The 17907-nt window shown below is 64.5% G+C and overlaps 1 protein-coding gene across 5 annotated transcripts in view; it reads right to left on the bottom strand.

Annotated features, from left to right (window-relative positions):
* The window catches only part of LOC117652307 (syndecan), a 69880-nt gene that overhangs the window by 5041 nt on the left and 46932 nt on the right, over positions 1 to 17907 (bottom strand). For 2 of the 5 annotated variants that reach the window (XM_034397115.1, XM_034397118.1), the window contains exon 2: positions 2984 to 3037. The exons of 1 other annotated variant lie outside the window; for it this stretch is intronic. In XM_034397115.1, the coding sequence (XP_034253006.1) occupies positions 2984 to 3037 (54 nt within the window). The remainder of the gene's footprint in view (positions 1 to 2983; positions 3038 to 17907) is intronic. 2 more of the 5 variants (XM_034397116.1, XM_034397119.1) reach the window with 1 other exon arrangement.

Genomic DNA, 17907 nt, shown 5'->3' with positions numbered 1-17907 from the left:
TGGAAGGGAAGGGAGGGGGAAGTCCAGTGCGATCCCCCACGCGAGGGTTCCTCGACCCGCAGGGCCGCAGGTCACGGGACAACTTGGAGGGAAAAAGGCAGGCAGGCAGCCAGGCAGCCAGCCCTGCCCTACGCGAGGGGGCGGTGGGGGCGGTGTGCCGTGCGCTGCCTCCAGGCAGCCTCCAGGCAGCCTGCCTGGCTGGAGTCTCCAGCAGCGGGTGGCGGGGGGTGGCGGCGCGTAGCGTGGCGACGGATTTGGTTCGAGAAGTGCCGCCGAGCTGGACGTGAAGGGGGCCCTGGCGGCCCCGGCGGCCCAGGCTGGGGAGTGGGGGCCTGGGCCCTGGGGCCCTGTCGATGTCCCTATCAGATCTGTCCCTTCCGTGCGGCGTGCGGCCCGCCCGGCCCGGGCCGCTCCATTCGCGCAGCCTCTCCGGGACGGTTTTGTTGCCACGTGCAGAATGCAAGAGAAACGGCTTCTCGAAAGCGATACTAGGGAATGGCGACGACCGAGGCTGCTCGCAAGCACGCCCAGCCTGCTGCAGATAAAATAGCCGCCGTCAAGGAATATTCCGCCCTTCCCTCTCTCTCTCTTTCCGAAAGTCACTCGGCGGCCGGAAGTGGCCGGATTCTGAATAAAACAGTGTCGGCGCGCGCCGCGGATTCCGCATTCAGCAATTCGGCGTCCGAGGCGCGAGGCGAGGCGGTCCGGTCGCGTCCGGTCCGACTCCAAGGCGCCGGGCGAGCGTTATGCGCACTGCCCGCCCCGCCCCGCCCCGCCCGAGCTGGCGGCACGGAGGCGCGGCCGGGCTAGGCCAGGCTGAGGGCCGAGGGCCGAGCGCAGCGCCAGGCCGCGAGGCGGTGAGGCAGAGCAGAGCAGAGCGAGCAGAGCGCCCGACCATCGCGGGATAGGCCAGCCGCCGCACAGCCCGGGCCGCCGGGCCGGCCTACCTCGCCCCTGCGAGCCAAGCCAACGGCTGCGACCGCCAGGGGGGCAGGGGGCTCGATCGGCTGGGACTCTACGCTCCACTGTCAGAAAGGGGAGTGTGAACACCCATAGAGCGCACCCCGCTCTAACAGTGTACGAGAGTCGGAGTGATCGTGGGCAGGAGAAGCTACAGTCCAATGGGCGCGAAACGTAAATAAATTTCCAACGTAATCTCTTATTTGACAAGGCTTTCATCAATAGTTTCCCCCACACTTGCTTGCTTCAAGTGGCACCGCACGAGACTGGCCGCGATAAAAATTAAATAAATCGCCCTCCGCAGCCCTTTTTCTTTCGTTTCATTTCCAAGCTCATCCTTCGGAATGCTGTCGTCTTGGCTCGGGACACGGTGGTGCGCATCACCAGCCCAGCCCGCAGCCCGGCCTGAAAGTAGGCCAAAGCAGTGGCGGAGAGCGGCCTGGCGGGGCGTGGCGTGGCGTCGACCGCGCGGCTCGGTGCCGCTCCAGCACCCGTAGGCCGTGCGCGCGGAGTCTCTGCAGGGATCCATACTCCATCCCTCTGCCCTGCCGGGGCGGCTTGGCAACACGCCGCGTCCACGGCGCCCCGCCGGCCTCCAGGGGGTAGCGCCGGCGCCATCGGGCCGCCGCCCCCGCCCGCTTGCCGGCGTGGCCGCTAGGTGGCGCCCCGGTGCCGTGGCGGTCGCGGCGGCCGGCGTCGCGAGCGTCCCGGCGTCGCCACGGACGCGGTCGGCCGGCGTGCGCCGCGCTGGTGGCCATGCTGGTGGCGCCCCCTGACGGTGGAGGCGCCGGCAACCTGTTCGCGCGCGCCGCGGCGCCGAGTTCAAACGACGAGGGCGAGGGGCCGCGAGGGCCCGCGAGGGGCGGAACCCGAAAGGACCACTTCCCGCTGCAATCTCTGCAAGTAGATTGCAACTGCTGCCAGGAACGCGGGCAAGAGGGAAGTTGATTAGACTCGACGCTCCTGGCAGCGTGCCCCGCCGCGCCCGCCGCGCCCCGCGCGCGCCCCCGCGTAGGGCGAGCGAGAGCGGGGAAGTTGGATGAGAAAGCGAACAAGAGACAGGATGAGAAACGAAGGTCCGGTCCTTCGCCCCGCCGCTCCCTTGGAAAGGTTATTGAACGGGGCCTTCATCGCCCAGGGCCTTCGCCTACGCGCAACGACCCCCGCGCCGCGCCACGCCACGCCACGCCTGGAACTTGGCCGGAAACTCAAAACTACTGTTCCTCCGTCGTCGCGTTTAGCGGCAAATGTTAGTCGCATGCAGCGAAACAAACAGGACGCGACTCGGAAGAGCCGGAAAGAGGGGGTGGGGGGATGGGAGGGACCCGGGGAGAAGCAGTGGGACAGAAGACGCAGAAGAAGGCAAAGCTAATGGGCGTGGCTCCACACACACACACTGCAAGAAACACAGCTACGCCCGTTTCATTAGCACCCTTGCATTATTCACGGCGCAGAAAGGGAGACGAGTCCGCCGCACAGCCACTTACGATTCGCCGACACACGCGCGCGCCGCGTCGCGTCTCGAGGCGTTTTAATTAACCATTTTAATTTTTCACCGCGGCTGGCGGCGGCGGCGGGCTCGTTCCAACTTGGGCGTAGCGTTGCCGGCGAGCCGCGCCGGATGGATGGCGACACGGGGCCATACGTCATAAATGTAGAAGTGGAGGGCGAAAACGGAGGCAGCGTCGCCAGCATGGACGCGCGGCACGCCAGCGACACGCCAGCGACACGCCGACACGCCCCGCGACAGCCAGCAAAGATGGATTGCCCCGGACGCAGCAGGTGGCGAGGCCGGCGAGGCAGCGGGCAGGGCGGGGACGCCTCCACGGGGACGGGGGGCGGGGGATGTCACCATGGAGACCGAAGGGATGAAATGACCACGGCGGTGAAAGAAATGAAAGGGATGAAAGTCACCATGCGGATGAAAAATCGCCAAGAGGATCACCATGGGGATGAATGAAGAGAGATAAGAAAACTAGGACAACTTGGCTAGCGCATGTGCACGAACAAGCGGGCCACAAACCTCTACCTGCACTCCGTGCATGTCACCCGACACCGAGTTCCTCCTCAGCCTCACCTGCAACAGAAAGAGAGCCACAAATTAGTCGAATCATGGCGCAGGGCGTTGAGAGGCGCGCACACACGTGCTGGGCCGTGCTGGGCCGTGGAGGGAGGGGGTGGCTGGGCCCGGGAAACAGATGACCGGGCGGGCAGGCGGGCGAGTCGAGAGGCCGCGCCCCGTCGGCCCCGCGTCGGCCCGTTGGCAGCTCACCGAGGCAACGTGAGTTGAAAGTTTTTTATTACTTGCCGCCCGAGCGGCCCTCGCTTCGCCCTCCCCCGGGCCGCCACTCGGCGCGCTCGCCGGGCCGCGCAGGCATCCCCTGCCAACCACACTCGAATTATCAGCGCCCCGAATCGGGCCTTAAATTGCTGCCATTTCACGGGGCATTTTACGGCCAAGTAAATGCAAAGTGGTGGTTGGTTATTAATTCAACTCCCCGGCCGGCGTTCCGCACCGACACACCGCCACACCGCGAAAAGGCGGCAAACGGAGCGCCGCTCAAATCTGCCACCGACAGGTATTGTGACGCCATGTCGCGCGCGACAACATGTTGACTGACGGACGGCCCGCGAGAAACGGGCTCGAAGCAGCGTCGCGAGGGCGGAGGGAGGGAGGGACGCCGACGGCTCTCGCCGGCGAGTCAGCCTGGGAGGTAGGCCTGGTGCGCGCGCGGGTGCGGGCGGGCTGCCTACCGCGCAGGCTGACTTGCAGGTCTGGCGCACAGTCCAGGCACGCCCCCTCGAGTGCCGTGGCACGCCGTGGCACGCCGTCAGCTCACTGAAGTGCACCTCGGCGCCGAGCCGGGCGGCCGTCCCGGCCCCGGACACGTCGCCGAGGCCGTGCTGCCGAACTGCCGCCGAATTAGGCGCCGGGGTTCCGACGCGCAACCCCCGCGTCGCGAGGAGCAGCGAGGGGCGGAACGGGGTCGTGAGGGGCGAGAATGAGTGTGTGTGCGAGTGTTGCCAATTGCAACGCCGCGGTGCGAGGTACGGCGAGGTACACGAGGGAAAAGGGCGTAGATAGGGCCCGGCTCACCGTGGGGCCGCGGGGCGGCGCAGGGCCGCCACACTGGGGATACACGCGGCACAAGGCAGAAGGGCCTCAGCGAAACGAGCTGCGCTGACTTCAATCTGCATAATGAAGCGGCAAAGATTGCATCAAATCGCGCCGCCTAGCCTCGCCTAGCCTCGCCTGGCCTAGCCTGGCCTAGCCTCACGACGGGGAGGCGCTACGCCGCCAGCAGACGGACTAGAGCGCGGCCTGCGCCACCAGGGGCCCGCGGTGCGGCGGTAGAGGGTTATGACTCGCGGGGGCGATGAGTGCCACTGGGGGAGGGGGGGGGGAGGGCCCTGAGGAAGGTAATGAATGGAAGGACGAGGCTCAGACGCCGGAAAGCGGGAGCGAGAGACAGAAGGGGGAGAGAGAGGGAGCTGTGTGTGATTCGCGTCGTTTCAAACCTGAAGGAGCGTGCCGCAGCGACAAAGGCGTTTCATCTGGCGTGACGTCATTCTCTGGGAAAGCCGTGCCGGCCGGGCCCGAGTCTCTGCAGCCCTGCAGCACCACCGATATTGATGCCCGACCAATTTCGCGATAACGGACGAAAACTAATATTGGCTCCGCAAAGTCCTCTCCTTCCCCACTCCTTCCATCGCTCGTCGCCGTCCCCGCAACGACAGCTGTAGCGACAGCGCGCGGCGCGCCCAGGGCGTGGGAATCAAAAGAAAACAGGGAGAGGAGACAGAGACAGCCCTGCAGTGTTTGGCGACTGCTAAGAAAGGGAGCCGAGAGACAATGACGGAGACAGAGAGAGAAAGAGAGAGAGAGAGAGAGAGAGAGAGAGGGACGAGGAATGCTAAGGAAAGGGGGATGACAAACGGGTGCGCGTTACAGTACATCATGGCGGCGGCCGCGCCACGGGCCGCGCCATCCCGATCGTCATCAAGATCTTCATCGTGATCGATTCGCGGCAATGTTTCAGCACCCCTTCCCCCCTTCCGGAATCAGAAGCCGCCATCACTCGCAGCCTCGTAGCGAGGAGGCAGTGCCGTGCCGCCGTCGCCAAATCACCAAGCGCCGCGGTTTCTTTCCACTTTGCTTCTTTCATCCCCGCCGCAGAACCACTGCCCAAAAACAAAAGACGCACGCGCGACAAAACAAAAAACAACAATAATAAAAACGAAAAGGGAAAAAGCGAGGGCCGGCGGCATTTGCGTTGCACGCCTCACGTCCCACCCCTTTCAAGAGCCACTCCCGGTTCTGGACGTGTAGCCAAGTTTGCCCGGCCACATTCTCTGTTGCCGCCACTGCCGCCGCCTGTACCGCCGCTCCGCTCCGCTCCGCCCGGACACCCTTTTAAAACGGCCTCCTTCCTGGGGTTGTGTTTCGCGCCGCGCCACGCCGCCACGCCACAGTGCCGCGCGGCCCGGGCAGCCTGGGACTCCGAAACGCGCCGGCGCCGTCAGAACGGTGGGGCCGACTTTACACGCTGTTCCCGCACCTCCGGAAAAGGGGAGGGGGAGGGGGGAGGGGGTTGTTTGACGACTCGGTGCTTTCCTGCGGCTTTGGTCTCTGTGTCTGCGTGTCGCCGCGACACCTCCGCGCCGTCCTCCTGCACTCGCCCACTCTCTCTCACTCCCACCCACTCTTGCTCCCGCGGACACTCACTCACTGTCGCTTCTAACTCCCACACTCAATCACTTCTCTCTCACACACACACACGCTCGCCCACAGACACACTCAAGCTGCGTCCCACCTTTAATCACTCACACATGCTTACTCACCCTCACAATCTCTCGTACTCATTCACTTTCGCGCACGGACGGACGGACAGACAGGCAGGCAGACGGACAGACACAGCAAAGAAGCATTCATAACGACGACAGAGAGAGAGAGAGATAGAGAAAGAGACAGAGCGCCGACCGCACCCCCGTCCTGCTCGATCGCAGCCAGAGAGAGAGAGAGACCTACAACTCGGAATCAGCCTTCCAAACTCTGGCCCGAATGGCCCGAATGGCGCGAATGTCGGTGCTGGCGGCAAAAACGTCCGCAAGCAGTGCCATGCCGCCATGTTCGTGGCGGCGATGATAAAGGTCTGGACCGCGGTGCGGCTCCAGCGCCGCTCCAGCAGAGAGTCCAGCCAGGCTGCAGGGGACTTCAATACAACAAGCTGCCGACGCTGAGAAAATGGCCCATTGTCCAGGAGGCCCTGCATTGAGCCGTCACCGCCCCCGCCTCAGTAATGACGATCAGATTTTAGCCCCCGCCCCCGAAGGCCCCCGCCCCCCGCGCGACTCGCCGCCCCCCGAAGGCCCCCGCCGCCCCCCGGCGGCATGATGGATGGGGCCATCGAGTGCCACGGAGTGATCGGTCCCCGAAGCATTCGTCAATGCAATCATGGGGATCATCACCTGTCCCGATAAATAAGCAAAAAATAAGCAACAACAAAAAGAGAGACAACAACACGCAAAAACAAAAACAAGGGGCGGCGCGCGCGTACATGCATCATGCATTAGCGTCGGGCTGTAATTGGTCGGCAGCGAGCCGAGGCGCAATCCGCCACCCCTTCCGCGGAAACAAAAACAAAAAAAGCAGACGAAAGCAAAGAAAATGGAGGCGGTGCGCGGCGCGTCCACTGGCGCGGCATTAAACACAACTTAACTAGAGTCCCATTCCTCACGCGGCCGTTGCCCCGGCCCGGCCTGGCCTGGCTGCCCCTGCGGGACGGCACGGGACAATGTTGTGCTCCTAATGCCCCTCCTTTTGGCAAGGTTGGCGGCCCTGCCTGCGCAGGAGTGCTTCCCCCTCCCCCCTTCTCTCTCGCACTCACGGCGATGCCCAGAACGGGTGCGAGGGAGACAGGGCCCCCCTAATTCGAAAGTGAATGAAAGTGATGCAAAGCGCGACTAGCGAAGCGGCTCCTCAAAAATTAATCCGCGGGGTGCTGCCCCCCCCCCCCCCCCCCCCCCCGGGGCCAGGGCGCCGTCGGAGCCAAACTCGAGGCCATAAACCACGCGGGGGAGGATATCAACGCATTTCTCCGGATACGACCGCCATATTTCTGTTTGGCAGGCCCGACCCGGGCGGCCCGGCGACGAGGAGGACGCCGTCGAGGCCGCGGCCACGGTGGAGCCACGGTGGAGCCACGCGGCCGAGCAGCACACAGATTCCGAGAGTCGTTTCCGTTCGCTCTGTCTCCCTCGCACTCACGGGGCGTCCCGTATGGGTGCGAGAGAGACAGAGCGACGAAAGCGACTCTCGGAATCAGTCTGGGGACTAAACGGAGACAGGGCGCGGCGGCAGAGAGTTACGCGCCGAGTTGGCGACTCGGTTTCGGGCTTCGCGTCCTTCGCCGCCATCCGCCTCGAGTCCAGGAGACTGATTTCCGCGCGTCGCGTGTCGCCGCTCCGTCTCTGTCGCACCGACGGCGCGACGCGCGACGCGGCGACGCCCCGCCAGAGCGAGCGAGACGTAGCGAGGGGCAAAAAGAATTGTGGCGTCAGGGAGATAACGAGGACCGCGATCTGGCCGACGAGCCTCCAGGTTAATTAAGGGGGGGCAGCCCAAACAGCGAGGAGTGAAAGGAAAGAAGACAGAGGAAGAAAAGGAGGGGGGGGGAGAGAGAGAGAGAGAGAGAGCGAGAGAGAGAGAGAGAGAGAGAGAGAGAGAGAGAGAGAGAGAGAGAGAGAGAGAGAGAGAGAGGCGCCTGATTGGGCCGCTGGATGCCAAAATGAGACGAGCCAAAGAAGCTAAAACAGCGGCACGGCAAGATTAACAGCAACCTCGCCAAGCCGGGCAGCCAAAACCTTTCACGCCAGACTTGCGCCGCGACGGTCCGAAGAAAGGTGATCTCCCTCCCGCGAGGGGGCTGGCGGCGCTGCAAGTGCGGGTACTGGTACACTGGTACAGCCATTTGGCGAGCAGAGCCGGAGCCCCCGCGGCCCTCCAGGCATCTGCGTCCAAAAGATTAAAAAAGGAGAAGGGGAAAGAACGGGGCGCATCGCGATCGGAGAGGGGGGGGGGGGACTTGGCAGGCGGGCCGAGCATCGAGCATGCGGGTGGAGCAGCTAAGGGGTAAGAATTGGCGAAATAAGGAGAAGCGCTGCAAACGCGAAAAGGAGGAAACAGTCAAACAGTCGCAGCCCGGCGGGGGCCGTCTTGGCGGGCCCCTCTTGGCGGGCCCGTCTTGGCTCGGCCCGCGCTGCAGCGGCGCAGGGCTGTACGTAGCACACCACCACCACCACCGCCGCCGCCAACAAGATACCCCTTGCCAGGTTGGCCCGGAGGCCTCGATGAGCAGAGAGATTTAGGCGGCAGTGCCTTGCCGACAGTGCGATACGGCTATCTCAGTTCCGGCCCGAATCCGCACTCCACACCCCGCGTCGGGGGAAAAGGGGGGGGGGATGAACAGACACAAAGCAATCCTCTCATCGACGTTAAAACCGCCTCGCGTCGCCAGACACTGGAAGTAAGACACCGAGCTCGACGATCCGAAGCGGCCGCCGCGTCGACGGAGTCCTTGGAGTCCTCGCCCCCACGCAACTTTGGCGCCGGGTTGTGGCGACGGGGCGGATCCAGGCGGGGTGCACTCTGGGCGTCTTCTTGGCGGGCACACTGCGAGGGGCCGAGGGGCGCAGCCGGCGGGGCCAACAGCACAAAAGCCTTGGCAGGACATGAGAGGGGAGAACCTTAAAGAAGGTGAGTGTGTGTGTGTGTCTCAGTGTGTGAGTGTGCGTGAGTGAGCAGGATTACGGATGGGCAAAAGGATAGGGGCTGGCCCGGGCTGGCCCACCCCCGCAGCTTCCGTTCAATGGAAGTTGGCGGGGTGATAAGCAGCGATCCTTAAGGACCCACGGGAGAGCGAGGGGGAAAGGGGGGGGGGGGACGCCGGTGCCACCCACCCCGCCAAGTTCATCGCTATTTATTTCAATTACTGACTGAGGAAGGTTCCCGCTTCGGCTTTCGGGCCGGGCGACGCCCTCAGGAGGCCTTCGGACGCACTGGGTCCAGGTCTCTCCCCGCCCCCCGGGCCCCGCCCCGCCCCCTTGCACAGGGTCGTTTGGACCACCAGTCTTTTGGCGCGCCGTGCAGGCCGTGCACGCCGTGACCTCCGCGGGGACCTCCCCCCGGATTTAGGGACGTATTAAAGGGCCACAAATAAAAAGCGGTGCCCCGCTCTTATCGGGGCAGTCGGACTGCTGGGCCGCCTCGCCTCCCACCACCTGCACGGCCTTCTTGGCAACAAAACGTGTCGCAGGGAGTGCACCTTGATTAGCTGGCCCAGGCCGTGCCTGGCCGTGCCTGGCTGGACCCGGAGAAGAGCATGGGGCGGGGGTCGGGTTACCGGCCCGGGGGTGGGGGGTGGGTCAGTCTGGACAAGCCGTAGCGCCGGTCCGGCTCGGGTTACACTGTTACACTGTGCGGGTCGGCCGGGCGACGGCCACGACCTGGCCCAGGCAGAGGGGGCCGACGCCCCGATCACTGTGAACATTTGCAGTCACGTTATGACGTCTTCATCCCTTTCAAACGACGACAATGTCATCACGAAACCGACGACACTTTCATCGAAGCAACTGGCTCAGTTGTAAGAAAAACTAGCCGTGCGTCATCAAGTGACAGCCGACATTTTGACGGTGTGCTGGACGGGGCCGAGCAACTCGCGAGGCCCGAGGTATAGGGTTGCCGCCACGAGGTCCCCGCCCGACCGACTCCACCCGCCGGGCGGCAACCCTATACATTGTCGCATTCCGACCGGGGATGCATAAAGCGCCCCCAATGGCGGTGTGCGGGGCCCGCGTGGGGCCCGCGGCACAGGGGGCGTCAACCACGACCCGCCGGCCAGCACGGCCAGCGCAGCGAGGGGCGCGCACGGCACACGCCCCCCTCACATCTGATTACAGGGCGGGGCGGGGCGGGGCGGGGTGGGCTGGCACCCCGTAGCGCGCTCCCAGCGTCCAGATCTGGGTCAGACATTACGTGAGCCGGGGCGGCCGGGTCGGGGCGGTATAGTGCAAAGCCCGGCGCGAAAAACAACATGTGTTACTCTGTCGGAACGGACTATACCCGCACCGGCGGGCCGAGTCAATCGCTCCTACGTTACGCCCGGCACACTGACTAAGTCATGGGCCAAAGGCTGCAGCGCGCCGCCAACTGTTGTCGGCCGGCAAGCCCTCGCACCGAAAGGGCAATCACTCCGTCCTTTGGCCAGTGGCATTATCATCGCCGGATTCCGAGAACAAGACAACACATCCACTCGAAAATTGATCAGCCGGCTCGGTTATCATATTGCGAGTGACTCACGGAAGCCGCGTCGCGGTGCTGCACTGTACAGTCCCGGTTCGGCGGGCCGAGCTCGGCCGCGCCGCAATCACAGGCTCGGGTGTCTCTCTCGCACTCGCGGGGCGTCGCCGCCCTGTGCGGAATCCCCCCGCAGTGTAGCAGCGAAACACGAAAAGTTCCGGCCGGGCACCTATCTCTGTCTATCAGTGCGCGTCCATCGCTGCCATCCATCACCGCGCTCTGCTGCCGCAACCCCCGCCTCGCCCCGCCCCCACATCGCCATCAACATCCTCCACGACCGCCCTCGCCCTGGCCAGGCCACGATGATGAAGAAACCGTGGCTTCTCCGAAACACAGACCGACCCGACCCGCCAACTTCTCGATGGAGCCGCAGCAACGTTACGAGGCGGTATAAACGCCGTGGCGGGCCGCACCGCCAGTGTAGCAGTCTGGCAGTGTGGTGGCCGAGTGCGCCACTTGCGCGGTCGTAAGGTAGACTGACGGCATAAAAGCCGCAAAGTTCACAAGAAACAAGTCACCGTCATCCCCCTTTCATAATGGCTCCGGGAAAGCAGTATACAGTGTGCCTGCCGTTTCCCCGTTTCCCATTTTCCGCGTGTCCAACCTCCAGCCCCCTCGACGAGCCCTTCCAGATTGATAAGCCGGACGGGAGTACCGTCTGGCGAAACTGTTGACCGAAAAGAAAACGTTTACCCGGCGGGGGCAAAAAGAATTCCGCCTCAATTTACTTTGCCTGATGGGAGTCGCGGGCGAGGGAACAGAGAGAGAGAGAGAGAGACTCCGCCACTGCAAGGCCGCACCCCCACTGCAAGAGCGTGAGGCCGTCGCCAACGTGGAAGCGTATCTGACATCCCGCAGTCGCCAAGCCTAAAACGCCGGCCACCCCGCCCCGCCCGTCCAGCTGCTGTCTATCTGTATTCAGGACGTCCTGGACCGCAGCAGCGCCACTGTATCTCCTGACCGCACTCATAAAACACAGTCCATGCAGACCGGGCTAAGCCGCTCACGGCCCCCGCCGCCCCCCCGGCCCCCGCGGCCCCCCGCCCGGCCCCCGCCCGGCCCCCGCGCCGCGCCGGCCGCCGCGCCGGCCCCCCGCACGGCCGGCCCGCTCCCCGGACCCCCGCCCCCGCACCCCGCCCCCCGCCGCCCCGCGCCCACCGCACCCCGCCCCCGGCCCTGGTCCGCATGGCGACGCAGGGCCCGGCCCTGCCGCGTAACTGGCTGAGCGACCGACTTCCCCGGACATATTTCATTCCCGCCCCTATCGACACCGCCCCGCCCCGCCCCCACGCAGTACCACAGAACCGTATCAAACCGCCCCCGCCCATTTTTCCCGATTGGCGATACGCGTAGGCGTGGCAGCGTGGCAGCGTGGCGGGCCACAAGGCCGCCTGCCCGCCTCGCCCGCCCCCCGCGCGCGCGCCGCGCCTACATCAAGGGCTTTCCCTCCCAGACAGCCTCAAAGCAGAGCCGGAAAAATTATTGTGCGCGAGGCCGCCGGAGCGCAGCGCGCAGCGCGGCGGCGTTGTTAAACTCAAAACGTGTTTCACTGTCGTCCGTCCCGCTCCATCTTACCCCCTCCCCTACCGCAGCCCCAAAACCATACAACCCCTTGCTGCCCCCGCCCCGCCCCCGGAACAGCCCGCAGGCCTTTTGTCCCCGAGCACCGCGCCGCCGCCTCCAACGCGGTGCTTTTGCTCACCGCCAGCAGGGGTGTGGGAAAGCAGATGACCAACACAATGACACACACACCTACAAACACACACAGACACACACACACATACATAGCGCGTCCACAATGCCGCCTGGTATTGGCCCAAGTGAAACATTGTAATATGGAAATGTCCGCGCGGCCTCAGCCTCCGCACGCTTCGCTTCGCCTCGCCTCGCTTCGGCCTGGCTGCCTCAAAAAGGGAGGAATCCTAAATCAAAACGCGCGCCGCACATATCGAATAGCAGTGCCTCGCCTTCCCGCGGCGGGCCAACGGAAATAAATCGTAAAACATTATTTATCGGGTCAAGAAAGCCAAGCCGCCACCGCGGAGCCGCGGAGCCCAGCCGCCGCGCTGAGAGCCCTCAAAAATACATCCAGCGGGGTTATTTACGCGGGGCTAGCTGCCTGGCTGCCTGCCTGGCTGCCTGCCTGGCTCGGACTGAGTGTTTCAACAACAATGTGTCACCCGGCCGGGCCCGGCAGAGCGAAGAACAGCCGAACGGCAAACCACAAATCGGTGCCGCAACAACGGTGGATGAAAACAACGAGATGAAAATAATGACTCGGCCAAAGCGGTGCGGCACTACACGGCGACTCCATTCACAGAGTCCTCGCGTCGCTCTGTCTCCGTCGCACCCGTGCGGCGAGCCGTAGGGCCGTAGGGGTGCGAGAGAGACGGCACCACGGCGCGGGTCGTATACCAGGGGCATTAGCGGCAGGCACAGCCAGGGCGGCCAGGGCACGCCGCCGTCATACAACCTCCCCGAACCTCCCCCTCCCCCTCCCGCGACACTCCTCAGCAGCAGCAGTAGTATTCCCTCGCAGGATTGGTGGAGCGAAGGGGTTCAGGGGGGGGGGGGCGCACCGCACTGCGCCGAAACCATCTCGCAGTGTGTTGCCGTGCCATTTACCCGGAATCGCGCCACCTACATCTTCCTCCAGGGACGAGTATCGGCGACAACCTCCGTGCCCCGCGCCCCGGCCCCTCCAGCGTGGAGGGGGAAGGGGGCCGCCCCTTCATTTTTAAAGCACCGCCTTCCAGGAGGCATTTAGCGAGGCGACAACCGCAGCGCCGTTTCGGAGGCCGCGCGCTCGAGGGCGGTGGCGCGTGGAGCAAGCGTTTCTCACGCAGCCCGGCGACGAGTGCGAGAGAGACAGAGCGACGAAGGCGGCCCTCGGCACCAGTCGGCGGGCCGAGACTAGGCGCGGGACTCACACCGAGGCCGAGGCCCCCGTCGAGGCTCGCCGCGCTGCTCGTGCTGCCCCCTTCCGGATTCCATTTGCAGCCACCCGGGAGGCTGCTTCCGGGGCCCGCGTCGCTGCGTCGCTGCGCACCCAGGCAGCCGGTGCGCGCGAGAGAGACGGAGCGACGAAGTGAGCCTGCCGTGCCAGGCCAGACCGCAAGTCCCAGGCGGCTATGCGCTGCAGGGAGGCTGGGCCAAGCTGCGCGGGGCGGCAGGGGCCGGCAGGGGCAAGGTAGGCCGCCCGCCCCACCGGCGCGCGTCGCCACACAGACGTTGCCTACCAACGCGGCGCTCGGGCTGCAACACCGAGCCAGCCGTGCCCCTCTCTCTCCCGAAGCAATAAAGCCGATTTCAATAACCCCTGCCGGGCTGGGCCCTCGGCCGGGCTGCCGCGCGGGCTATCGCTGCCGGCCTCGCTGCCGGCCCACCGTATAAATCCCAAAGTAAACACGCCAAGTTGGCGGCTTTATCATGGTAAGTTGTTTCGTGAATGTGAAATGCCTCGGTGGCGTCGGCCGGCCGCGCTGGAGCCGGACGGGCATCGCTGTATCGACAGGCGGGCAGCCGCGCGCATCCAGACGGACAGCCAAACGCCCTTTGATTAATTCATCGCAACTTCTTACTTCCTCGTCATCGCGGTGGCGGCGGGGCCGCCGACGCAGGCGCCAGCACGGCGCGCCGCATCCGCAGCCTCGCACTCGCACCCCGCTTCCATCATTTATTTATCCGGCCGCGCCCGTTTCGGGCTTCTGGGGAGAAATCTGCACCCGGTGTGCCCGGGGCGGGCCTGGCCTGGCGGAGACCGGCCAGCGCAGCGCGCAGCACAGCCACTTCCACCAGCTGGCCTGGCCGGCTTTGGAGAGTCCCATCCCTGGCGTCCCCGGCCGCCCCAAGCCCTGCCCCTGCCGAGCGGCACAGTGCACCAGGTGCTCCAGCGGCAGCGGCAGCAGCAGGGTCCAGACAACTTTCTGGCACGGCATAGTAGTAGTACTCAGTGGCGAGCGGGTGGGGCGGGGCGGGGCGCGCCCTGCAAGGAATAACAATAAACACTCGGCCAACAACAGCAACAAAGTAAAACTCGGCAAAATAAACCGCAGCGCGCTGGGCACCACCACTGCAACCTCGCCTCGTCGGGGCGCTCGGTGTTCCGCATGCACACCGCCGCGCTGGACAATTTTGGCGGCACGGCGACCCGAACCGCTAACGGTCTGTGGAGGCCTAACAGTGACGTATTTCATCACAGCGAACGTTCGGTTCGAGTCCCGTTTGGTGACTCTGGAGCTCAAAACGCGTCTAGAAATTCGGCCGCCTCCACCAGTCTTCCGGCGAATCCACTACGCGTCGCCGTCGTGCGCACGGCCATGATCGCCATGCCCAGCTCCAGCGAACACAGTCCTCCGCTTCATTGAGCAAAAGTCGCCAGTTTTCCCCCCTCCCCTCCGTCGCAACGGCTGTTCCCAAGGCGACAGGCCGTCGCGAATTTCCAGATCAAAAACTCCGCGCTCGATTAGGTGCTGTGTTCCGAGTCTCGGCGGGGAGACGCGGCGACGGCGCCCCCTGCTTCGGCCCAGATATTTCCGGGACGGATTGTGTGCTTTTCAGTGTGTGTGTGTGTGTGGGGGGGGGGGAGTTAGCGGATTCCACGGCCGCGCCAAGGCCGGTCGGGGTGCGGCTCGCGTGGAACGCGTCCGATGCCAATTACACTTGCCTCTGTCCGGCCGGCCGGGCCGAATTTCAGCCTAAGTGCGCGCGTCGAGCCTAGCCCCCCCCCCCCACACACACACACACAAAAAAAAGTCTCACACACACACGGCTGCGCTGGCAGCCCTCACAGGTGCCACGCGGTACCGAGCGCTGGGCTTACCGTGCACCTGTGCGCATGTGTGTGTGTGTGTGTGAGTGTGTAATGGCCAACAGGAGAGAGGGGGGTGGGGGAGGGGGCGTGTGCTGTAGCATGCGGGAGGAAAACACACGCGCGCGCAGAATAACAAAAGACAGTCATATCCGTCACCGGCTGTCCACAGTGTGTCCACGGCGTGGCGTCCGCCTGTCCGTCGTCGCGCGCGGTGGTCTTGGCGTCTACCTGGCCGTCGGGCAGCGCGTCGGCACGCGGAGGGGGAAGTTTGCCTCCCCGCGCGTCATGGCACCGTGGCGTAACTGATGACGCAATCGGGGTGTAGGGTGCGCTCCGGAGAAGCGGCTAGCCCAGTGCGGGGACGAAAAAAAAATCATTTGCAATAAAAAGGACAGACCGCGACCAAGTTGAAGCCAGGCTGGAAACAAAGAAACAAAGCCTCGCTGCGGCGGCAGGCAAAAACAACAACAATGTACCCGTTCGCCCCGTGTTTTGTACGAACGCTAACGGCGGCGCCACCACTTCTGCCTCCCGTTTGTAAAAATGCGACGCGTTCTGTTATTGCGGATTCTTGTGCTTTTCTTTGCGACCGACTTTCTTTTTTTTGTGGTCACGGACAATAAGGGGGAGGGGGACTTGAGCTCGCACTGGCGCGCGACACCACGCGCTTACCGCAACCAAGGGTGATGCTGACCACGCCCCGCCCCGCCCCGTGGCCCAGCACACCGCACCCAGACCACAGCGAATAGGGTTCACACAACACCACGTCACAGGCAGAGGGGGGAGGGGGGAGGGGCGGCTGCTGACCCAGCGCAACCTGTCACACTTCGACAGGGCGGGGGGCGCACACACACACACACGCCGACACTCTCACTCACACGCCCACACTCTCCCCCTAACCTAACAAAAGAAACAAATGGGAAATGTAAAATACGCGAGACGCGTGTAACACCGACAGTCGCTGTTCGGGGCCATGCAGGGCCGTGTAGGTGTGTGTTGGGCGGTGGAAGGGGGCTTGGCAGGGGACTCCCCTGGACTCCCCGCCACACTGGCAAAGGTCTTCTCGCGCTAACCCGAAAGGGTAGCAGGCAAGTGCGATAGAACGCTTTCGGGCCGTGTTCCGGATTACAGCCCTCGCTGCAGTCTCACCCCCTCCCCAGCGGCGCGCGGCTGGCGCGAGGAGTGGGGGGGGGGGTCTTTCAACGAGGGTAGGTCGGTTACCTCGGCGGACAGCTCGACACGGCGCCAAAACCGGCAAAGGGAGCCCGCGGTGGACTGGTCTCCGGGCGAGGGGGAAATGGGGGGGGGGGCCTTCCTGGCGGCGGGGGTCGGTTACATCCCCCAGCCTTTTGTCATGCATTAAGTATAAGCAGCCATAAAGAGGGGCCCAGCCAGGCCCAGCCGGCGAGGCCTGCGGCGACAGGGCAGGGCAGCCGCCGGGGGCCCTGACAGCGGGACACACCGACAGGCAAACACACTAAAGCGCGTGCCCGTGAGCGTTTTTGCACGGGTTATCCTAACTACCGCGCGAGACGACTGCCGCGCGTGCATCCCCGACCACGCTGCTGAAGCAGAAGCATCGCGCTGTCTCTCTCGCACCCCACGACAACGGTAGGGTGCACCTCAGGTGCGAGAGAGACAGAGCACGGTTATTCGGGATCCGGCAGCCCGCCCCCACGGCCCATAACTGACTGCTCCCCCTCCCCTCCTCATCAACCAATCCGGCCAACGAGCCAACTTTGATGGCTTGCGCGGCGCGCGGCGCTGGCCGGGTACCAACCCCTGCAGTCGCGTCCCGAGCGCCCCGAGCCCGGCGGGGAAGCGAAAGGAAGGCCCTGCAGACACGCCTCGCGTCTAGCCTCGCGTCTAGCCTCGCGTCTAGCCTCGCGTCTAGCCTCGCGCTGTCCTGCTGTTGCATCGCATTGCTGGAGGCGCGAGCATTTCTCCAGGGCGAGAGCATTTCTTCAGGTCAACAGCATTTGGCCTGGAGAAATGCTGGCGGCCTGGAGAAATGCTCTCGGCGGAGGAATGCTCCCGGCCTGGAGAAACGCTCTCGGCCCAGACGCTGGCCAAGGGCGAGGCGGCCATGGAGGCGGCCTCCACGGCCAACCGCGGGCGACCGCCGCCGCGTCGGCCGCAACCAACATTCCTGCCCCTTCCGCTTTTCCGCTTCCGGCTTTTCCGCAAACTTTGGCGGCGCAAACTCATTTCGTAAACGACTCGTCATGAATAAAGCTGACGGAAGATTGGCGGCGTCCGAGCGAGGAGCGCCGTCCCGCTTTTTCGTCGGCCTTCGCCCTTCAGCGGGGCGGGGGTGCAACTCGCCGCGGCACTCCACTGCGAGGTGAGGGTCACGCTCTCCATTCAATCATTGTTATTTTCGTGCGTGGCACAGCGCCGCCGGCAGTCTGTTCGCGAGTCCCGTCTGTCTCTCTCTCTCTATACGTGCCGCAACCCATGAGTGCGAGGGAAAGAGGGGGCAGTTGGTGCGCTGTAAAACAACGAAAGCCGCGCGCCAACTTGAAAGGCCGACTCCATCGAGACGGCGCCGTGGCTAACAGGCTGCCTTGCCTGCCGCCCCGCTCGGGGCTCGGCTCGGCTCGGCTCGGCGTCCTCGGGGGTCAGCCAATTCAATCCCGCATTCCACCCCCGAGCCTCCCTCCGCCCGCAAAAGTAAGCCGACAAGAAAAAGGGGAAAAAAACTAGATTCGCACTCGCACCGAGCAGCAAAATAAACCGTCATATTCGCAGCTGCCTCAATTGATCTCGAGACGTG

This window comes from Thrips palmi, unplaced genomic scaffold, assembly GCF_012932325.1.
Source record: "Thrips palmi isolate BJ-2018 unplaced genomic scaffold, TpBJ-2018v1 HiC_scaffold_7, whole genome shotgun sequence".
NCBI classification, from domain to species: domain Eukaryota; kingdom Metazoa; phylum Arthropoda; class Insecta; order Thysanoptera; family Thripidae; genus Thrips; species Thrips palmi.
The sequence above is the reverse complement of the archived record's forward strand: the minus strand, read 5'-3'. Positions and strand labels throughout refer to the sequence as shown.